The sequence below is a fragment of the Diprion similis genome, chromosome 11 (genome assembly GCF_021155765.1).
Source record: "Diprion similis isolate iyDipSimi1 chromosome 11, iyDipSimi1.1, whole genome shotgun sequence".
Lineage (NCBI taxonomy): Eukaryota > Metazoa > Arthropoda > Insecta > Hymenoptera > Diprionidae > Diprion > Diprion similis.
In genome coordinates, this window is record NC_060115.1 from 10970041 (window position 1) to 10994640 (window position 24600).

A 24600-nucleotide genomic window follows, 5' to 3' on the forward strand; every position below is an offset into this window, starting at 1 on the left:
ATGAACTTCCTCATCTTATGTTTGTGATACTTCTTTTAAGGTTATAGCTCATTGTTTTCAGTTACCTGTACATCGATGTATCATTCTTCAGGTAAATATGAAAATTGAAAAAAAAAGAACAGAAGAAGAAGAAGAGATATAAAGAGAAAGAAAGAAAATTCTAAATACGAGCGAATAAGTCTAACCATCAATGGGCCTAGAGCACTCGAAAAAGAGAGGTAGTATTTAAATTTCCAAATGCCAAAAACTCACGAGTAAATATCACTGATTTATCATCCAAAGTCATGCTTCTGAAAATGTAGTCAATTTTTCATTTTGACAGAATAACCATGAATCACAAGGTATATCTGTTAAACAATCAAGATTATTCAAAAATAATTACGACAGGCTTGAATTTGACTCTTTTCTATCGGTCGTCTATCCTCAATGGCCTAGTTACACGGCGTTTCCCTTTTTAAGAATCACTTAAGTATGGTCAGTGGCCTGTATTCTGAAACGAATAGACCAAGTCTTACAATTAACTGATTATGACTTTGCATCCGTGATTAGTTCCAGTCATAGTTATTATTTTTCATAATTTTGTTCAACCAGTTACAACTATAAGCACTTAATCGTTCGTCCCTGAAATTGTTTTCGCGTATATCTATTGCTGGATACAAGTGTGGGTTCATTGATCACTGAACATTTCACTACTGCATCGGATATTGTAGCGTTTGTGAAAACGCGGGGAATGAATAAAAATGCCTTCAGGCATTTATTTTCCATTCCGTGATCGCGAACACCGTTCATACGAGCCCCTGACTGCTTGGTGTCTGATGTACTAAAAGTTAATCGACACTGATATCGCGGCCAGCACTAGGAAAAGTTGCATTTACGAGTAAATTTCCCACAACCTATGCTTTTCGATTGATCACGTTACTCAATCTGATACGTTTCATCTTTTTCGTAAAAGAACACAAACCTGTGTGATAGACAGTATCTAACAGATTTCAATTTCACTTTCCATTTACGTTCCTCTTATTTCGCATCAACGAAATTTGGGATCTCCCTGTATAGCGACGTCGGTATTATTAATTTGGCCGGTTACTGATTTGATCGTCATCAAATAGGTATCGTACAGAACGTTTGTTACGATCCGGGGTTGTTCGCTTTGTCGTTGGCGTCGAATTAATTTCATTACAAGCATTCATGTGCAGCCATACGAATGACTGCGATAGTGCTTGTTCCACCTCTCCAGCCATGATCCTTCGCACAGCATTTCTCATCAACGCTATTATCCAATGGTTGGCACTTCGCATGTCGTTTCGTTGTTGTAATTCATCAAATGAACTTACAAGATGAGTCTCGAATCGCCAAGGTCGATCGCTATCTGTCTTTAAAACCGAGTAGCTAATCAGAAACAACCTATTTAACGCCGTCTGTAAATCCTCTTGTCATTCTTATGTCTTCTCCTCTATGGCCAACAATAATTGTACTTATTTTTTTATTCAATACTTATTTTTCACCAATTTCCTCACCGACTTGCGGTACAGTAAGAAGATCTAATGCAGAATGGTTAGAATGGCTTGACGTAAAGCCTGCAGCTTCCACCGAAACGTGGCAAATGGTTAATTAATAATTAATTCGGATATATCATAATAACGGCTCGTCCAAGGGGAATTGAAATCCCTCCCTCGCTTTCTCCCTCCCTATTTGGGAGCGCTGAACGTGCACCGGATCCGCACAGGGTGCATTCGTATTCGTAATGCGGCTGGGTTGATGGTAGGTAGAACAGCTAGAAACTGGGCACCAACACATCTCGAGTCCGCGTAGCTGTTCCCAAGCAACTCCGTGACCTGTTTCTTGTTAAATTACTCGACAAATGTGTCTCTATATGTAGTCATGCACATACCTGCACAGTGAACGTATGTATAATTACGCGATACACCTGGAACGGATTTAATTAGCTTTGTTCTCCAGCGTCGCGTCGGAACAATCGCTCTTATTTTCATTGCTCGACTCGCTTAAGGTGACGATTCTCAATTACTTATAACATTGCTTCAAGAATAATAACTTCGTATTATTACGCATGACCGAGTGATGATACGTCGCGATTAGATCCCTCCCCCTTTGGTACTTACCCCTTGACACGATTTCACTTTGGAAAAGGGCCAAGCAGATGTGGTACGATAAGAGAAATTCGAGGGTTAAATTTTACCTCGGTTTGCTTAACTTCGGTGCTGATCGCGTTCAATCGGAACGACTCTTGCGGCGCTGTTACCTACCATCCTGCGTGAAGTTGTAGACGCGTGTCAAGTTTGTCTATAAAATTTATAATCTATTCGCGAAGTCAAGGTTTCTGGGCGTGCGTCTTGGGGAACGAGTTAAATGCGCAAAGTTTTGCTCGCTGGAACGAAAACGCAAACTCGACACAAAGAGGGTCAGAACGTCCCTGAGAATGAAAATAAAATTACGCCGATAGACACGTTCGCATTCGCATTCGCATTCGCATTCGCATTACGTGGGGGTCGAGCTGGTGACTGACTGAGCCTGGCTTTATGCCACAAGTTAAGGGAAGTAATAAGTTAGGTTTGCGTGGCGTGGCTTGGCTTGGCTTGGCTTGGCTTGGAGACCTTATGCAGTGTTACATATCCGTGTGCCTCACCGAGGAGAGGGTAACGCCTCACTCGTGTGGATGTTACCTCGAGGAGTATACTCGACATGCAGGAGAAGCGCCGCGCCGAGCTAACTCCAAGTGGTAAACGCAGTTTGGTTCAGCCCCAGGACTCGAACTAAACTTTGTTTGTCACCGACGTTGCTCTGTTGTCTCTTCATGCGGTGACGCCTCATCCTCCTTCGTACCATGAACGACAACCTATCGCATCGGTTACGTCGTTATTATCCTATCGAACACCTCGAGACGACACATTTACCGCCGAATACGCGTCGGGCATACAATATCAGTCGCAAAATTTCATGACTATTAAATTGTGGAGACGAACTCCATGCCAGCCAGCAATTTAATTTTCAATTTTCTTCTTTGGTGTCGTCGTCGATGATGCTCATTGTTATTACCGCTGCTTAGAGATACAAATTGCTATCCGTGGATCTGGGGAAAAGCTTTGAAAAATTTCACACGATGGTGTAAAATTTTACTTATATTTTATCGGAACGCGATCGAAACCGCGGAAAATTCAGTTTTATGGGTCGTTGGATGTAATCTGGACCCAACTACGTCTTTGTATTCACAAGCGGCGTCGCGATGGTAGGAAAGCCTAATATTAGCCATCGTCTAGCTCTAATACTTTGTCGCTAAGAAATTTTTTTTGTTTTTTATATACATATATGGTAGTAAAGATATTAGCCGAGGTTGGCTGCTGGTGCTGTGGCAGGGGGATGCTGGTGTAGAGCTTGGTGAAAATTGAAACATCTTATCGACTTTGCTCGATGCCGAAGCTTGAGCGGGGTAGTTTTAGCCCTATCTCAACTCGCCACTCCTCCACCGGCGCGATTTTTAGATCGAAAAAGTCAAATCTGTTCGTCTGCCGTACATTGCAATTGGATGAGAAAATATAAACGAGAAAAAGATAAATAACGTCCGCAGTATCGGTGGCCGAGGCTTATCAATTTACGAATCGTGTGAACATTTTTTAATCACGATTGTAATTCGTTTACAGTTTACCGAAATTGAACTATTTTTGAGAGAAATTTAGTTTTGGTGTGAAAGAAAATTATTTGCTGTCCTTACTGTTTGATTACAGTTGTCTAGCATATCTGAAAACTTTTAATTCGAGTAGCATTCACTGTGTGAATAGTAATTAAGCAAAGAAAAATATTCGTCAAAGGTTTTTTTCACTCAAAATCCTGCAAGTAAAATTAAAATCGTTTTGCCCAAACGTTGGCGTGTTGGAAACGTACGAGTGAGACAGTTTCATCGTCGTCTGTAGGGCATACAAATAAAGAGGATTCACCCAGCTCTAAATTAAAAGCGAGGGACTTTCGACGTTTAAACCAAACTCGAGGGGTGTGTGGAACAAATAACCTAAAACGACAAATTTCGGCTCTATATAGACGATGTTTGTATGCGTACGTGTGTGTGTTTGTGTGTGTATTCGAGGGCTCATATCTGAACGGGAATGCTTCAATTCATTGCCAACTCTCTTTGTTTACTTGGACGAAAGATCCTCCTGGAGCTCTGCACGAATCCTTGCCTGTACAAGACAACCCGGAATTCGGGATTAATTGAATCACTAATAAGTAATAACTCGGAGCAACAAAGCGGATTTCATTCTTGCCTTCACTAATTTTGGTGCTTTGACTAATTCTCTAACGGTCTTGAGGATAATCATTATCGATTTTACTATATTTAGCGTTTGATTCAGTCGTAAAATTATCCGAGTTGATGAAAATAGTTTTATACTATCCTCGGAGATATTTTTGGACTTGTTTTTCTCGTTCATTTTTTAAGGTGGAATTTTAATCTGATTGCAAAAAGTTTCTGGCATATCTATGTAGAGAAAAGTTTCATTCAAAATCACGCATAATTTCATAATCATGCTCTTTAAATACCGCAATTTGAAAACGTGATATGCGAAGGATTTCAAACGAGATTCAAAATTTACCTTCATGTTTGAATTTCATTTCAAGTTTTATTTTCTAATTTCTAGTTTACGCTGCCTTTGGCTTGTATTATATAACCCGTTGAAAATATCTGAACCACATTTCTTTCGGTGATTTTGAACCTCATTCAAAAAAACATTCTATAAGTTGGAGATTCTTTGATACAATAAGAAAGAATATTTATTTTAACGTAATCGATTTCATTTGAATCCGATATTTAATTGTCCGATATCATCATTTTGTACGATAGCGAAAGTTTTAACGGAATAGATTGAAAAGTTCGTTTCTCGAGTGATGAAATTTGCAAAAAAATTTATATTAAAAAGCTCAGTTGTAATCCCGATTGATGATCCATTTTTCGCGAATCAATAATTGATGCAGACTGGCCTATCATCTTAGCATCAAATATTTTATCTACTTATCTATTTATCTGCGATTGTTAGGGAATACAGTTTTAACTTTTCACTACTTCCACTCCCTCCTGACAGTTTTGATTAACCAAATTGCTTCTTATCGGTATAAAAAATGAGTATCTGGGCTTGGCGTGTCTCTGGCTTGCGGTATTTGGATGTAGGAGACGACTACGACGACGGTAGCTGTAGGGAGTGGCTGCAGCCGGCGATTGTGAAGACCAATTTGTCAGAAACTCTCCTCTCTAGAAGCGCACAATAAAAATGGCAACAAAAGGGATGGAAGTTGTATCGGTGGAGGAAATTCGGGATACAGACTCTTGCGGTAGTCAGTCGGTTGCACGAGGCAGTCGGGATAAAAGTTCATTCTAAAATAAATGCAATTCAACTATCCCTCTCTCTCTCTCTCTCTCTCTCCCTCCCCCTGGTATCTCTCCCTCCCCGCGTTTTGCTATCTGCCCGACGGAATATCTCGTGCTAAATGAAACGGACAAATTCCTACGAGCGGGCGCCCACGAGGGCGATGGACGCTGCGTCGCGACGCTTTCCTGGACAATGGGTACGGTCCGTCGAAATAAAGGGAACACGGTGTTCGGGGAAAATATTTTTTTTTTATCATCGACATCGCCGCGAGACTTGCTGCACGCGTGTCGCTATTCCGAACAAATAATCCTCCAGCATCTCCAGGGTTTCTTTATTTTGAGATGCAGTCGACATTACTCCGTCCGTGTGGAAATTAGCGAATTAAATAGAAAGTAATTTTCACCGGGTACGTGAAAATTAGTCTTCTTCCCAGCCCATGCGAAGTGGATTTTAATTAAACGAGAGCTTTGATATTCATTTTTATTATGTTCGTTATCTTTTTATTTTTTAACAAATATATGTGTGTGTGTGTCTGTTCGTGCGCGCGCATGGGGGAAAAATCCTGCAAAGTCGAGGGAACGTAAGCTTAATCCAAATTCGTGTATGCCTGGAAATACTCGCTGGAGGCCGTATAGCCACGACGAAATGCCAATTTCATAGAAGCCGATTTTAAGCGGCATAATTTGTGCTTTACGAACCGGATTATATCGTCCAGTTATACCAACCATCAAGTAACAAATTTCGGGATACGAGCACGTTACACGAAATTTCGCATCGTTATTTATCAAATCGAGGCGCCTGCATCCGTGTTCGAATTATTTTTTTTATCGTGGAAAATCTCGTCTACTGGTTCATTTTCTACTTCAATTTTTTTTTCCACGATTTTGTATTCTTTCGTTTCGATTCTTTTGAACAGCATCTTTTTATTTATCATTACTGCGTTAAATTTTGTTGCACATCTCGCATAATCAGTTGTAATCAGAATCAATAATAAAGAGGATCAATAATAATTACGAACGATATCTTGGAAACAGTAAATCCATTCATTTTTTTTTTTTTTTTTTTTTGGTATTCAGTTTTGGCTTTTCGCTTTAGAACGTTTCATCCTGCATTTTGGTTGACGGAGGTTGGAACAAGCATTATACAAGCTTGAATAGTCAGCGTATATTCGCAGGGAAATTGCCTGGAAAATCTTATCTTCAACCTTTTTCTATCCTGATTCCTGGCCAATATCGCTAGCCAAAGAAGCTGCACGCGTCGTGGTTCTCACTGGCGCTCGTTTAGCAACCGGTCCAGTCTGGCTATCATACATGGCCCCGGAAAGCCGATCGGAGGATTTAACATTGCCGGAACGTCGGTAGGTATTTGCTTAATAAAATGCGTCCAAGAAAGGCAGCAAAGACGGGCAAACGGCCCGGCGAAGAAGCAGCAGGAATCTCTTTACGATAGGAGCTTCGCGTTATGCTGCCATGCCGCTCCTGTGATAATATTTCACCTTAAATTCAACCGCTGCAGCTTTACTTGCACCCTCTACATTTCGAATACAAATCTAATCTCCCATAGATTTCGTCCCGAACTGGAGAAGCTGCCGATCGAAAGTTGGCGCGAATAATCCAAAACGTTTTGCGGCTTCTGCGGATCACGTTTGGAAATTTTACCGAAGAGATTGATATTTCCTAAGATTCGACGAAGCTTAAACCTCGTTGATGAAAACGATCTTTGAATTCCAACAAATATCCCTCGACGATTTCTGCAAGGTGAGAATTGCTCATTCTCAAAGGTCTATGAATTTGCAAATTTGCAAAATTCAATTCCATTTTTGTAAAGTTTTTAAAAATTTACCACAACTTTCAACGAGGTGTAATTAATTTTTTTAAATCTTGACAATCACTTTGTAACGTTAATTTTGTTCGACCGTTTTTTTTTTTTTTTTTTTTTTTTTGTACAACTTTATCATCTGCTATTCGTCGCAACTGTGAGTTAGATTGATTCAACGGTTTGCTTTTCGATTGAAGACGAAATCTTCACCTAACGTTCATTTATTCTTGGATTCAATTTTTTCATTTAAAACCAATGAAATTACACTAGAAAATATATTTAGCCAATTGTAAATTTTCTTAATGAATAAAATTAATTGCGGGACGTATATAAAAAGTCTCGTCAAGTACTCTGCATTCCTTTTTTCTGAATCTTCTTATTGCCACTTGAAATTTGCACACTTTTTCGCACAATTTCATAACGTCTACTGTACAGACGCATATTTTCGCGCGTTATATCCACTTGGTAATTGGACCGTTTTTCCAGACGAAATAATCATTTCTTATTGCTCGTAATAAAGAGAGCCGGCACACCTACCTTGCGGGTGGGAATTAAATTTGACGCAACGATAAAACTCTGTTTTTTTTATGCCTGCGGTCACATGTTGCCATTTTTGCTTTCCAAATTGGGCAGGGAGGGGAGGGGGGGGGGGGGGAAGGAATGTAACGAAACCATCTGCGGGGTACTTCACGGATTTATGTTTACCATAAAAAGGGACCTCAATCGTTGTTATATTAGGCCATAACTAATTCGATATTTTATTTTTCCTCGCAAAATAGATGAGATATATATTGAAAATTATTAAATTCATTCAAACTTATAAATTATAATTATTATAATTTCTTTCTTTATAATTCATTTTTCAGAAGCGGATCGAATATATTTTCTCCCATTCTTCCATAGGTTTTTTTTTTTTTATTGCATTTTCTCGACTTATCTTGAGTCAATGATCTCAAGGATCAATATTATCATCATCGGAACTGAGTAAAGAAATTTTGCCTTAATCTTCAAGATTTATTCATCTTATGATATTTTATCTATTCTGTAGCGTTCGGGATATGAGTCGAGATTTCGGGACTATCTCAAAGCAGCCTGAGCTCTTGAATATTCAACTCGTTACAGGCTACATTCATGACGGGGCGTAACTCGACAACAAGTAGAACAAAAATGAAAGCCACTCGCACTCCGTTATTCCAGCAACACCTTCAATGTCTCGTTGATCATTGCTTTCATAGGCTTAGGTGCAGATTTCGAGTAAATTATGGAACGATTAATAAATTTCTGATTGTGCATTTTTTTAGAACTTGGAATATTATCAGAATTCATTCACTTATTTAATTTATCTCTTTTCCATTGAAGATGCTGAGAATTTATAGTTCTCAACGCGATTGAATGGTAGTAATAAATTTTTTCACTTAGAAAAATATAAAGCTATATTTTTAGTGAAAAATCAAAGTTCGGTAAATTTTGATGCGTGAAAAGTTTAAAATATTGTGACAAAGTTGATTACAGCTCGCATGATATCATAAAACAAGTGTATTTAAATTGTTTAAATATTTGTTTACACTTTTATGATCATGAGTTATTTAATTTATTTTCTCAAGTGTGAAAATAATTTTAAGATCGATAGATCTTATTCAGCAGTACGAAAGTTTGAAACTTAAGTTTGAAACTGAAAGTAACTTCGTCTTGAATAGAAAGGTCAAATGAAAAAATTAAGGGATCGAATACGGAACGGCTACGCGTATTGTTTGAGAATTTTTTTCTCCGTTTCTCTTGTATCTTTTTTTCCGTCGGATTCGACGGCCGATGTCAAATGCCGCCGCTCTGCACCCATCGCATCTCTAAAGGCTAACCGATTTCCAATTTCCCAATATTTACGACACCGCGCGCGTCTTTTCCAATTGAGATTTTCCCCCTTCTTTTCTATCCGCAACATTTATCTTTCGTATATTCCACGTATATTCATCGAAACAGACGTCGAAACATTTTTCAAACTTAATAAAACCTTATACGTATAACAATATCGAGATAAAATGAAAAGGCACAAAAGACAAAAGATCGTTTATATGATTTTCAGAAGAAAAATGACTAAATATTCAAAATAGAAACTCGGCTCGTTTTTCGCTCAGAAAATTTTGCCATAAATTGAATTTTTTTCTCGGAACGCGGTGTTCGAATGTTCTCACTATAATCTTGGTTTGAATCGCGAATTCTTCACCACGTGTATTACTGTCCTTTTTTTTTTAATGATCTAAACTTGTTTCTGAATAGAAGAAGATGTTCTTTTCAAAAATATTTTAAAGATCGCTGCAAAAAAAAAAAAAAAAAAAAAAAAAAATGAAAAGATAAAAGTTTAGTTTTTGATTTCGTGCTGCATAGATGAGCATCCAGTTGCTTTTGAACTGGTATAAAGCTTTCGGAATATCTGTAACTGCAACCAGCTTATTTATTCTGTACAATTGAATCCCTCGTGTTGGGATATTCTGTCACCATCCCTATCCGAGTCGTGCGATTTCACTGCGTGTTCATAAAACAGGTATCGACACGCGTGAGGTTTTCGTAGAGAGAAAAGTCCTTCGAGGAATGTGACAAACCATTTAAGGGGCGTGAAGCGGATGTCTTGGATCGAAAATTCTATGCCAGCGCGAGCCATTTACTGTAGCAGAATTTTTTGTCCTCTTTTTATAGTGGAAGCTTTTTCTTGGAACGGTGGAAGAAAGTGTTCAGGGTATTTTTTTTCATTCTCTTCCTTTTCTTACCAATCATTTTTTCACCCTCTCAAGTAGGCGCCAAGTATTTATATTTTTCATGGCAGCTGTCAGTGATAGGTGTATTTTTTATGAGGGATTTAAGTTTCCTTTATTTCACTCACTTTTCGAATTCGTGACGAATATTGACGTCAAAGGATTATAATCATAAGTGTGCAAACCCCAACCCGTGCAGTCGAGGTACATGCGAATTAATTACTATCGGTAAACCGTCATACTCGTCAACGTTGTCGACTAGTGACTGGGGGTCTACTTTGGCCTACGAGCGTTGGTTCAAACGGCGGATTCTATTCACTTGCGATGTCATCAACAATGAAATTTAAATCAATTCTATTCGCCCCTCGCGCCGCTCACCGCGCAAGTTCAGCGCAGTAACGACATTACGCAAGTTATAAAATCGACGGGGGGACGTTAAACGTGGGGTGAACGTTGGTTGGAAGGTGCGCTAGAGGCGTGACACACATTCCGGGATGATGATGTTCTCGCGGAATATGGAAAACGTGCAAATAGATCCTGAAGAGTGAAGAGATCCTGCAAGTAATCGGACAAAGCGGCTATGTCGTTGGCTATTGTTAATCTCGGTTTCATCCCCGTTCACCGTTAACGAACAGTGAACTTGAGGATGACGAGCATTTTCGGCTCCGCTGGTCAGGAGGCAAGGGCTTCGGGAGAGTTACGAGGTACAAGAGAGTCCATTTCCTGACAATAAGTAAAAGACAGAAGGAGATGAAACAATGAGAGTTTAGGTCGGGCGACAATGGGAAACGGACAAAGATCTAGGAAACCCCTTACTACCCTCGTTCCTACCACCGAGAACGCTTACTCTCGAGTTAAGTCGAGACGAGAAGCGACGTATCCTGCACCCCGCAAGATCCTGTGGCTCCTAAATGGACACCATCAACAATAGTGTTGATACCCCCAAAGAGGTCTTACGTGCCGCCATAAACTCAAGACAAATGGCGTTTGAGCAAGACACGGACTTGTACATAAAAGCATGGCATGACCATCCCGTCCTATATCAGTGATCGCTATATTTTCCCAATTCTTGTCCATTGACCGTGGCTCATGGTGCACGTGTACGGACTGCCACCATTTAAGGAGACACGTACCTCGCTAGCTTTACGTGACGCCAGGAACTTCTAACGAGAACGAATACCCTCGTACATAAAAGTGATCCTAGAATTTCGCTCTCCTCATTACTGGGTCAACCTGTTTTACTGCCGAACGTAGCATTGGACTTCACTTTGGTTTTGTGGATTATTCCAGATTAAACACTGGCTGTTCTGTCATCTGTTCTACTTGATGATGACTATAATTCTGATTTGGTACTCACAAACGATTTGAATTTTTGGAAATTGAGTAACGTTGTTGGACGAAATCTCTGAAATAGATGGAGTGCTGGTTCTTCCAAAGAATTAATACATGAATTAATCTGACGCCGTTGTGTCAGTAGTGAAAGTAAAATATGATCGAGGTTTCATTAACCTAATAACAGAAATTTGAAATGTTTAAGTCTGTAATAATCTGTTTGACACTTGAACTGTGTCGAAATCAACTTTGGAATGCATAGTTGTTAATTTTCATCAACTGTTTTGACAAGTGAACACTTTAGGACTTTGAACGAGCATCGAGCTCGAAACAGAGAAGGTTGATGTTACTTCTGAAAGAGTATAGAATAAAATTTGAATCGAAAGAATGAAGATTATAAATAGCAAAGCAGCAGAAGTGTTATTAATTTATATCCACTCGCGCTGCAGAGACAAGATCGTTTATATTCCGAAAGTGGAATTTCCTTCGAATCCGATCTCCAATCGCACTTTTCAAATCGACTACACTTTTCTCGTCCCCGTCCTCCGCTTCCTTCTCGGCGTCCTCGTCGTCGTCGTCGTCGTCGTCCCGTCAGCATTGGAGGAAAACGAGCTGGATGAGAGCAAGTGAGAGGGAAAGAGAAAGAGAGCGACCGAGGGAGAGTGTGACGTTGGAATTGGATGTTAACACACGACCTCGCGTCAGGCAATGTCAGCCAACGTTAGACGCAGCCCTTTTCGAGGAGAGGGTCAGGGAGCCGACGCGACGCGACGCTCTGATTGAACAGTGACGGATCGTCGGGCGATGTCCCTTTTGAATAATATCACCGTTCGCTTATTCTCCGGGCTTAAGATCAGCCCTTTGGCCCTTTTTCCGAAGGCGTATTTCCCGGCCTTCCAACTCTCGCCTTGCTCCCGAAGGAGGGATGGGATGGGAGCAGCCATACCCTCTGCGGTCCATTGTACAGGGGTACGTTACCGTTGCAGATTGAATTTCGTTTCTGTTGCTCTTTTTCACGCACGACCTACGCCTCTGCGTGTCAGACCATCTCTTTCCTCATTTTTTTCACCGCCTCAGCACTTCACCCTTCACCGTCGATACGGTTTCGCGGAGAAAACTGGGATTTGTTTTTGTACTTAGGACGAGTCTTACCTAAAACTCGATCGTCATTTTATCTATGAAACTTGACGGTTATCGACAACATTAGATACGGTTTTCTAAATCGTCGTTCAGCTCTGTTCGGAAGTACTTCGATGATTTTAACTCCGCCATTGAAATCCTGATATTAACATTGTTTTGGAACCTCGAAGCTTGGATGAATATTGCAATAAAATTTGGCCATTTGAACCTCTGACCGAGACAAGCACTTCCAACGCTCTGACAGTTGGTAATATGAAAAGTGTCACAATTTACTCTGGTCTCCCTCGACACTCGTAAAATGGGTCATGGCGTAAACAGCCAGGGTAGTCGTACTCCCTCCCTGCAGGCTTTGCCTGTTCACCATTGTAACTCGGTGGAGAAACCTCGTTGAAGACTGATATAACGGAAATTAGAACATGACGTGTTTTTAGGCTTGCCATGCCGCGATAACCAGATTTTACGGATCATCGGATTTTCTGTAATCTTCCTAAGGATGTTTTCTGGATTTGAGGTTTCCTCGTTTTAGAATAGGCAATAAACTGGTTTGTCTTGTGCTCTTTCATCGTTTCACAAAAAAATGATGAGATTTTTCTTAATGTAATGTAACGATGTGGTTTTGAGAGAAATCGTCATTTCGTAACTTTACGTTTGTTTACGGTGTTGTAAACCGTAATAAATCAAAACATCCCCACATTTTGTAAGCTCAATTTTGTGAAAGTCATTCTAAAGCTGCAAAATAATGATCACCTTTCGACGTTTTGTTATGTTACTATTGCTAATTCCAATCTTGTGATTTACTTCGAATTTGTAAATCTGAGATTCTTAAGGTCCAGAGGGTTTTGGTTCTGTAGAAATCGTTTCTTTAGAATTCGTTCCTACACAGTTCATTTTTACAGACTTCATTTATATAGAAAAATTGTTTCACGTAGCCTAGTTCTACAGGGTTCAGAGTGATCTTCGTTTCGTTTAAAAAATTCGTAACATCGAACATCTTCCTTGAAGCCTGTCTCATTTTTACTGTTGGGGTGATACAGTCACCTTCTGCGTTCTTATAAAAGAATTGTTTGTTGTGGTTTGAAATTAAGATTCCAAAATGCACTTAAATGCAGTTTTCAGACAAACAATACCGAACTTAGATTAAAAATTTTCCTGTCGAAGGGAATTCTGTGTCTTAAGATTATTCTGCACAATTGGACAGCTTTGGATTATTCTTTGTAGAAACGATGTCTGGTAAACAAGGTTCTTTTCCGCTGTTTGCGTTCCTTCTTTATCCAACCTTCAAAGCGAAATGCGTCGTCTGCGTCGTTGATAGTTGTCTGAGGGGTATCGGTCAAAGGAAGGTCATGTCTGACCCCGTATAAATAATTTCAATATCAAGAGTCAAGGTGTAAAGATATTTTCTCTCGATTCTTGTTTGGTTTTTTTTTTTTTTTTTTTTTAAATTCCATTTCTTTTCGTCGTTGATTCGTTTGTTCCTTATCGAGATACTGCGAGCTGAAGACGCGTTCCGCCGAGACGTTTCGACGTCCCTCTGATTTCGTATTCTTATATTCGTCCCCGTGACTTTTTCATTTTCGCACAAAGCCGGTATCTCGGTCCATCTGCAGCGAAGAGTTTTTCCTGCGAGCGCCAATATTTCCTTGCGAACATCTCACTCGGTCGAACGTTGCGCGGTAGAGGTTGGTCCTCGGAGCAGTCGGAGGAGGGTTGAAGGAAGGAAGAGCGAAAAAGCAGAGGAGAGCAAGGAAAAGAGAAAAAGAAAAAAAAAAAAAGAAGAAAAGTGAAAGAAAAAAAAAATTCCCAATCTCTGATAGCGCAGAATGGCAGGTGGAAGGGGGATGAGAAGAGAAAGTGAGCGAAGGATGAAGGGCGAAGGGGGGTGGAGGGGAGGGTGGGGGGGGGGAGCTTATGATTGGTTCATTTGATTTGCATTGAAATTGTAATCATGCGACACATGGGGCACCGGGGCTAACACCGTCAGCTGTAAGGTCTCCTCTCCTCGGTCATATCCCGGAGTTTGGGAATCACTTTCGAAGGTGTGAGGGCGGAATTTTGAGTCGGAACGAGCATCTGGGATACGTGTAATAGTGCGTAAAAGTGGGCTGACTCTGCCGAATAGAGGCTCGAGATGACGCGTGAAATAATCTCGGGATTGGAAAGATTTGAATAAACGTGCCTACATACGGCTGGCATGATTCGCAGCCCCGCAAAAGCGACGCCATATCGCATTGCACCGAAGGCGATATTTACCGGATATCCGAAAACCGAAAAATTCCTCACCAGCACTTCGACGTTTCCCTTTATTTGGGAAACTCTCTCTTGCTTCTCCCTCCGACATTTTCTTCCCTCTCGCTCCACTCCGGAGAAACGAAGACCGCGGATACAAGGGGGGTGTGAATATTTTATGGAAACGTTTTTGTGCAGGTAGACTGATCCCTCAGCCTCCGGCGGTTGGTGCAGTTTACCTCTGGCTTTTACCAGCCGTACTTTGCGCCTCGATCAAGCTACAAAATTCCTGGATTTACCCTCTTTGAACTCATTGTTTGTCTTCGGCACCGTTTTTTTTTTTTTTTTTTTTTTTTAACCTTCTTTTTCTCTCTTCTTTTTACCCCTTTACCTCGCGCTCACGCAAATAAATCTAACGCTACAACGCACCGCAGAGTCGGGACCAACTTTGATCAACGCTATTCCTACTACGATCCCAACCAACTGACACCAGAAAATCAAATGTTACGACAAGCTCGAAGAGTGCTGCAATTTCAGACTGCTTTGCTACTACTAACGCAACTTTGCTAACCATCGTCTAACTCACACATTCGAAATGTTGAAAGCAGGCTTTGACTTTTTCGGCGTCAATTATATTGAAAAACAGTTTTTTATTCGGAAAAAAAGTATTCAAGTAATTGACTAGAGCGAGTATATTTTTTTGAAAATTTACGTGTTGTGCCACTTTTTATTTTACTCTTTAACCGATTCGTTAAGCTTGATTGATAGATGTAATTTTTAACGATTTTCAATTTAGAACTTGATTATTGACAAACGCACTTGCTATTTTTTATTTTTCAGTTTCTCGGATCAAAATACACAACGATTGGTCTCAGTTTGAACGGGGTTCTGTCCATCACCTGTTATCATCGTTCGGTGAGTCAGATATTACAAGTTTTAACGTGATATTTTTATTTTGCATTGTTGTTTTTTCCATCAGCGTTCGTTTTATCAGCTTTAATGCTGGCTAGTTGAGTCGCCGAAAATAATCCGATATACGTTCAAAATGTAGTATCTGTATTAAAATCAAAATGTATAAAAAAAAAAAAAAACAATTACAGAGAGCTTTACTCTTCACAAATAACTGCACATTTTTGTTATAAAAAAATCCATGACTTTTAGAAGTACATTTGGTTGTGTTTTATTCATTTCTATCGAAGCACCGAATAATTTATGGATAATAGTTGCTGGCGAGTAGAAATTATCCGAATTTGCCCGGCACCAAACTTTTTTTAGTTGTCAGATCGTGAAATAATGTCAAAAACAATGGCGACCCATAATTGAGGCCCGGATTAAGTTAACACTGAGCGGAATCATGGAGCTCGAGAATGGTACCGGACAATTGAAAGCAGAAAGTGTTAGTAAAATTGTATGCATTGCATAATGGGTGAGATGGACGGGAGCTGGTGATGCGGTGAAATTGGACGACGGTGGAAACGTAGTTGCAGATACATAAGGAACATTTCACAAAGTTATCGGTTTATTTTTCGAATGCAAATAACCGGAATAATCCATATTTTATGCCGGGATGATACCTACTTCTTCTTCTTCGACTAGGCTTGCTGTACAAAGTTTATTCCAAAAGTTTTAAGAGAGAAAGAGAGAGAAAGTTAGAGTAAAGAAAAGTAGAACGAAATTCAAAGTTTCGAACGAAGAAGTCGTCGTCGTTGGCGGTATCGGCAGCATCGTTGGTATAGCTTTAATCCTTTACCGCTGACTATTATTATTATCATTGCTATTAGTTTAACTTTATTTTTATTTTCTACCATTTAAAAATTATCTAAATGATTTGCCGTGTGCGTGGTTGCGATACGCGAGAGAATTAACAATATGATCGTTAAGACATTTTGCAGCCACGAAATTAATCGTGATTCTAAAGAAATGTTCATCGAGTTCATTATTTCCTATTTTATAATTTCCTCTCAACGGTCGTAGGTAAAATGTGAAAATTTAGGGATAAAAAAATAACATTAATTCATGAGTTTTCCATTATTTTCTCAACTAAATCTCAATCGTTCAGGTCAGAGTAACAAATTACTCTACAGTTTGCCACTTAAATAAAACTACTGCATTAGGGACAAAAAATTATATTATTTAAAAAAATTTTAGGGACAAAAAATTATGATGAGAATAATTTTCCTGCTTTTAATGTGTGAACTGTGACACTGCATACATGTTTTGAGCCACGCTTACGGCGACTAGCGAACTGCAGCGTGAAGGATAAAAATGTGAAAAATTCGTGAGCAGCTCGACAGATGCCTGAAATAACGCTCGACGTATTTTCTTTCAATCTTTGGGTATCTGATTGTCGGCAGAGGTACGTCGGATAAAGGGAAAGGGGGACGAGGTAAGGTGGGAATAGTCACGTCATCTTGTAGGATAAAATGAAAAAGGCGGGGCGTGTATATTATATATATATATATAAAGGTAGAAATCGTTCTCGGTTCTGTTGTAAAAATTCCACTTCGGAATCATAATTCAGAATTCTTTTCTTTTTCTTTCATTTCCTTCACTTCATCTTCCGTGGTTCGACGACAATTCTGACAAAGAAAAGGCCACGTTTGAATATATATATATATTATAATCAATGCGGAACGTCATTCAAAAAGAAGAAAAGAACGGTGAAGAAGAAAAAAAATCAATCGTATTGCGGCTTGTGAGTTGAAAAAGTAGAGAGAAAAAAAAAAAAAAAACGTCGACGATAATTTCATCGTTCTCCAAGCGTCAAGGGTTGCCTCGGAAATCCGTGTTTGCAGCTTTTCTCAATCTTTTCTTCCCTCATTCACCACTACTCTTCTCCTCTCCTCTTCTCTCTTTTTTCTTATTTTCTACCCAGCTTCCCTACCGTTGTGTAACCTAGCCTTGCATGAACCGACAACACTCCGCTTCACTTTAGGCATTACACTCTCGTTCTTGATTTCATCTTTTTACCCTCGCAAAATAGGGCTTGCCTCGCGTTTATTCGATGCCTGTTTTTAACTATTTATTTTACTGTGCTTCGAATTACCGCGGGAACACTGGCTGAGCACGTTCAGATGAAATGATGAAGACTAGAAACCGAAATTCAACTTTATTAATTAAAGATTAATAAAAGAAATTAAGATTAAAATTCATTGATTATTTAATTGTAATGAGAAAAATTTGGTCAAGTAACATTATTTTTGTAGTAAAATTTTTTTGCATTCTGTACCGTTATTATTTTCAACATCCATGGAACATGAAGAACGATTTTAAAAATGAAGCAGGTCATTTTTTCAAAACGTAATAAACAATTACAACACAACGCAGTCTCTTGTGAACAGTGTTTACAAAAATTAGCTCATTAATTTGTCATACATATTACTGCAGTCCGATTGAATCAATGTAAGGTTGAATTGAAACTATTTGAAAATGGAAATCGAAGCTTAGCACTCTTTTCATTAAAACTCAGTGCTTTTTATTATTAATGAGAAAGAAGGGAGGAAAAATTAGTCCTTTCCGAACCTAGGGCGTAAAGTTGAATTTTACACCCGCATATTCGAGCTTACTTTACGTCTGCTATGAGGAAAAATCAGAAATCAGACCACTTTCATAGAAAATTCCAATTTCTATGATTTTGAAACATCCATGCTGCGAGTTGGCAGCAATATTTCAATATTTCGCCGTTTTTGCACTTCCGGAGTCGCCGTGAGTTTTGAAAAATCACGTAACGAAATTTCGCGCTACCCACAATGCGTGGAGTTGTAATTGGGCTGTCACTACCCATGTGGGGACTAATTAACCGGATATCGGGGAGTTTTTTGCAAACGTTAACATCAAAGAGTATATTCTGTTCGAGGCCTTTGCCAAGTGTGCTGAGTAAAATATTCAGAGCCATACCTTACGCACGTGCAGCGGGACATGCCGTAATTCTCTATTTTATGAACACGTCTACGTATCACGCCGATTCACGTCACTCAAAAAGATTATATATACGTACGTGGAAGTAGTTTTTGTCACGTTGCACGGTATTAACCATTCTTTATGGGACGAAAACTGCAGTCAGGCTTCGATGTTGCAGTTGTGGCTACTCATGCGGACCTTTTGTATACAGGGTGGTTATATAAAAAACTTGCCAAAAAATTGCTGAATTTTTTCAAAATTTTTCTCAATTTTCAGGCCTGAAATGAGGCATCAATCTTCATGGCTTGGAAAAAACTTACGAATCGTATTTTCTTTAGAAGTTATCTCGATATATCTGTTTTATCGTGTATATTGTGTATTTCGAATTATGTGTTGGCTGAATTATATCGCTGTATCCTATGATTTGTGTGCAAAATCGGCAATTTTCATACAAGCCTGACCGCCGGCTCAAATTACCATTTATTGGTACTTTCTTTCGGAAGGGAAAGCCATTAATGAGCATTACTGTACATTAGGGTGGCGCAAAAAAACTAACTATTTTTTGTTTTTGAGTCTCGTGTGACAAAATGTTAGTTTTTGATGTTTTAAAAGCCCACTCCAAAGTAAAGCTCAAAAAAGAAAATTTTAAGAGGTCACTCCAAATTTTTAAAAATGTCAAAAATCGTCAAAAAATTAAATTAAAAAAATTATATTTTTAGTATTTTGTTTGATTTTTAATTGATGTCGTGGTGTATTGTTATCGATTCTTTCTTACTAAATTGAAGAAAAAAAATTTATGAAATTTTAATATGAATATTAAAAGGTCGCTCGAAAAGATCTAAAGAAATGCACCAAAAAATTGGAAAAAAATTATGAGCGACCTTTCAAAATCCAAATTTTGTACTGAAACTTTCGGAAACTTATTTTTTTATTTCTATAAAATTATACCGTAACAAGAAAAATTAGAAAAAAAAAATCGATTTTTGACGATTTCTAACGTTTTAAAAAATGTGGAGTAACCTCTAAAAATTTTTTTTTTGAGCTGTTCTTTGGAGTGGGCTCTTAAAACTCCGAAAACTAACATTTTGTCACACGAGACTCAAAGAAAAAAAAATAGTCGGTTTTTTTGCGACACCCTAATGGTTATGGTAGAAAATTTCAATAGTTAAGAAACGGACAGCATAACCGCGACCAAAAACACTCCCTCAATGGCGTCTTATGCAGATGGTCGCAGAAATTGCGTTATAGGTTTTATTTAACGTACCTACGTGTAAGGAACAAGGCGGGGTTGTAGGTTCACCTGCAGGATTGCATTCATATTCATGTCATGTAGCAGTTGGGATATAACAGGCTTTGATCAGAGCCTGTCCGAAGCATAGTCGCCCGGCAGTGGGCGGCCATGATGGTGTACAATGCACAATGTAGCTATGCACTGCTACTCCGGGACGCGATATATAACCGTCTGGCAGCTCGCATGCCATGCATGTGTGCCACATACATCCACCTATGCGCCACGCTTTCGGCCAGGGGAAACATAATAGAAAAATCCTGAAAAGCACCTTCGCCCTTTTTGCTCTCATGTTATACCTACGTTGTTGTTGGTTCTGGGTTATACATACCTAAGCTCTCCGGCCGCGTCGCATCGCCTCCGAAAGCTAAACTTGCCTCGGAAAAAGTCGAACGATTTTTGACTCAGAGGCATAAAAAAAAACCTTGTATATATATGTATATACGTTGCCGTCTGCACCCTCCGGCTTCTTGTATCCTTCGAGTCATATTTTAATACCTGCGTTTCACGTGCATACACTGCAGGGTATTAGCTTCAAGCTCGATAAATTATCCCCCCCCCCCCCCCCCCCCCCCCTCCAACCCTGTGCAGAGTTTCGGGCATGAGAAGTTGGCTAGATTTATTCTTCAGTCTGTTCTGCTAACATCGATTCAAGAACCGCACATCGCTTCTTCATTTTTAACAAGCACCCGGTATCTAACCGGCGATTATTATTTAAATAAGCATTACAGGGAAATAGTTGAAAGTTTAAGGATACACCGTTTATTTTGCATAAGTAATGATTTGTTTATTACGATTTTTTTCCACAGTGCAATAATTATATAAACTGTAATCAATTGTTGGACTTTTTTGTAGAGAAAAATAATTCCAGATGATTTTTACGACGTTTTCAAAAATCAAGAATGTGAGAATTTCAAATTGGACGAAAGGAAGCGGGTTTAAAAAACTTTTTGCGAAGCATAATAATTTAACTTCTAAGTGATTCATACACCGATGCTCACTTTATATATAAATATATATCAGCTAGCAGCCATTTTGGTATTCTAAAATGTACTGACATTGGAAAATTCTGAAATAACGAAGATGAAAAATTTGTAGCGTCTATCAAGCTATCGAAGTTTGCACAAAATTCCATATCACGAGTTGACTAAATAATTAATTTTCCGGTTGAATTTAAATATAAATAGTCAAGTTACGTTTTCTAAAATGTTGCATATCAAATGAAAGTAAAAAACGAGTCATCTTTTACGACGACAAATGCGAAAGCACTTAAAGATTCTGCGATTGTCATCAAAGAATAAATTCTGTTTGTTCAGAAGTGTTAAATTTCAAATTGAGTGAAAAACTTGTTTCACAATTTATCAAGCCTTGCTGTTACATTTTTTCACCAATCGATTCAAACGAACCCCATATTATAAGTAAACACGAGTACTTTTGACTCGAAAGAATAACAAAGAGTAAAATAAAAATGTGAATCGGTCACTGGAAGATCGCCGGTAAATTATAGTCCAAAAACTAATTATTGTTAGGCGGTAAGCACCAATTTGGCATTATAAGCTAGCCGTGCAGTCGGTTTTATCGGCACCCAACATATGACTCCAGTCAAAACCAATAAGAATTTATGCCTTCTGGGAATAGCAGGTGCCGGTTGAGATAATGGCTCCATGAGCACTTCGTGTGTTGCAAATTGCTAAATTGCTAAATTCCTGATTACACCTGCCACAGTCACGCGACTGATGATGATAAAAGTTTGGAATTAAGCTCGTCGGTTTATGCCTTATCTTTGCGTTCTCATTCAGTGATTCCGTTGTGTCGAGAACGAGGACAACGTCGCGTCGCTTCGTCAGTTTATTTTTCTGGCCAGCATGACAGCCTCTTTGGCTCTTCGGCCAAATCTAAGGAAAATAAGCAAATACCAGTTTCGCTACTGAATCGCTCCTTTTCTCTTCCATTCCGCAACCAACGGCGACGACGTCGCGACGTCTGGCCACTTTGTTCGAGATTCTCAAACGCTAAGTTTTTTTTGTTTTATCAGTTGAGAAAATAGTCCCAACTCCTTTCTTATTCTCTATTGATTTGTCGTCCTTCACAGCTTTTGCATGCTTTTCTCTTTCTCTCTCTCTCGTTAACTGTAGTTTCTTGAAACAACCACGAAGTTTATCTGTATTTTCTATAACTATGCTCAAGTAACAATATATCTGACCGTTGATTATGCAGCCAAGTTTCAAATATTACTCTTAACAAGCGGTTCAAGCTTTTCGCGGTTCTTCCGCGATGTGAGAATTTTGAGAAAAGCTAGAACCAAAATCTTCTTACCTTAATTTGTGCTCTGTATGCGGTGAATTGTCTGGCGATTTGTGGTTGTTCCCAGTCTGCAACAGACGAAAAAGAAGGGTGGTAATTACGTTTTGAGCAATCTCAACGTCATAAATCAATTTCATGGTTGTGAAAAAAATTACTACCGTTTAAAACTGCAGAGTAATTTACGTTATGCGATCATTGTACATTGCGAAGATCTCGAAGTAACTTTGAACATTTTACAAGACGCGTATTCACACCGGAGGAAGAAAGGCGGTGTAGTTGTAAACTGAGGTGAAAGAAAATGAGCAAAACCATGGACTCAACACCTGTACGTAGTCGGTAAGTTACGTCACTCTGTAAGTTCGGCGAAACTAATTAATTACTGAAAAGCAGCACCCTCTAACCTGCCAAGCGCACGTGATTTCAAAACTAGTCTCTTGCCGCTTTTCACGCATCTGTCATTTACCGTTCAATTATCACATCAAGTTTAACAGGCGGAATGTGCCGTCGAATTATTTTTAATTCAAGTTATGTCCGTTCCAAGTTTTCTTTTCATCGAGAAAAATAAAAATCTCCGACATTAAATTCAACTTCCGATTTGACGAGGAAGTAACACATTTTTTATATGACTTTCTTCTTGTTTGTAGTTGAAGTATTTGCAGAATTCTTTGTAAAATGATGATGAAATTGTTAGCCAATCATTGCTGCGATGATCTGCAAAAAGCCAAAGTCGTTTTCGGAGCTTTTTGTTATTATTTTTTCAACAGTGTTCATTGTTTATCTTAATATTGGCTCGTAGTTTATAGTTTAAACGAAAACCATCAGGGTGAGTTCGTTTTTACAGAGGATTACTTTCAGTTTCACGCAAAATTGTAAATCTAGATGTAGAACAAAGTAACCCAATTTCTACCGTTGGGTACAGACAAGCTCTTGTCGAAACAAGTTCTCCAATCTAAACAAGCCTTCCGTTAAAAAAGAAGAATTAACCGTCTCTCATAACAAGAAGAAACGTTTCATCCAGAATCTTTTCATCTCAGTATGATTATATTCAGTTCCAAATCCTATAAAATGAATTTTGTTTAACAGAAACGATTGTTTGCGAAAAAAAGGAGAACCTTAAAGAGGTTTTTTACTTTTGAATTCCAGTTTCAATTATCTGAAGCTGTCTACTTGCCATACAATACAGTCTTGTGAAATTATTTTAAATTCGAAGATTTTACTTTTACTTATTTCTAATACCTAAATGCAAAAAATTAAAGAACTGGTGGATAATTTTGGAAGACAATATTGGAATACTGTAATCACGTCAAATAAAGTATATTCCCGAGGTAACGGCGGGAATTTCTTGTCATGCCATGCAATTCCATCGGATCTCTTGAAATTTTATAATTAACATCCACGTACGTACAGCCTGTGCTTATATATACTCGGTGGTTTGAATGGTTCTAAATGGTTAAGCCAGCGCCCTCACTTTTCACCGCGAGGCGCGTGGGGTCGAGTACCACACACAAGAGGGCAGCATTTAATTGCGAGATCTCGTCGGTTTACCTCGATTACAACGAGCGGGGTATTACGCGCTTCAGATGAGCCTAATGCCGTGCGGCGCTGTTGAAAAAGGAAAATTAGAAGGAAAAGAGGAAAGAAGAGAGCGAAAAACTCCGCTCTGGGGACCGAAAAGCCCGCCGGATTTCGGAAGCGGCCATTTTCTATAGACACCGTAGGGCTAAACACCGGGCGTATCGCGTATCAAACGATATCCCGCCTCCAGGCGTTAGAAGTGTCATTAACGCTCCCTGGAAGCGTTTGTAATCGCATTAATTTTCATGGGAAACGGAAAACGTTGGGGAAACTTTGGGTGAACGACTTGGCATGTTCTACAGAGATGGAGGGCTGGGGGGGGGGGGGGGGGGGGAGAGAAAGTCGATCTTCTCTCCCACGTCTGTAGGAGTTTAGGACTGAAGCATCTTCAGCGCGAACATCTGTTCGTAGATTTGCGGCCAAATTGCATGTCCTTAAATCAAGTCTCTTCGGCTACTATGACAGTTACTGATATGCTAATAATTAATTGCTCTCAACGTCATTTGCGCACGACTCGCTCGTTTATATGCCCCTACGCCGTGTATTTATATTTCTTTCTATTTTTAAACACTTAATCAGCTTTTTTATCATTACAAAAATTAATGGCGTATGATTACATTTTATGTTACTTCAGTTCAATAAAATATGTTGTATGCTCAAGTCGGATAAGGCATTATCGATGCGATTGGTAGAAATGAAAAAGGTATGAGAGTGAGTTTTTGTGAGATTGAGAAGCTTGCGAATAATCATTATTATACAGGATTAAGAGGAATATTTAAAAGTTCAAAAAAGAAAAAAACGAAACAAAACGAGTAGCCGAAAATGTTCTCAGGAACGATAAACACGGCAGGCTTAATGAATAAAAATATATTATTCATCTTTCTTTTTTTTTTCTACA

The 24600-nt window shown here is 39.0% G+C and overlaps 1 protein-coding gene across 3 annotated transcripts in view; it reads right to left on the reverse strand.

Moving 5' to 3' along the window:
- LOC124412398 (delta-sarcoglycan) overlaps positions 1-24600 on the reverse strand; it is a 155976-nt gene that overhangs the window by 27406 nt on the left and 103970 nt on the right. For 2 of the 3 annotated variants that reach the window (XM_046892238.1, XM_046892239.1), the window contains exon 2: positions 22140-22195. In XM_046892238.1, the coding sequence (XP_046748194.1) occupies positions 22140-22195 (56 nt within the window). Of the gene's footprint in view, positions 1-22139; positions 22196-22590; positions 22644-24600 lie in introns of those variants that run through there. The other variant, XM_046892240.1, reaches the window with a different exon arrangement.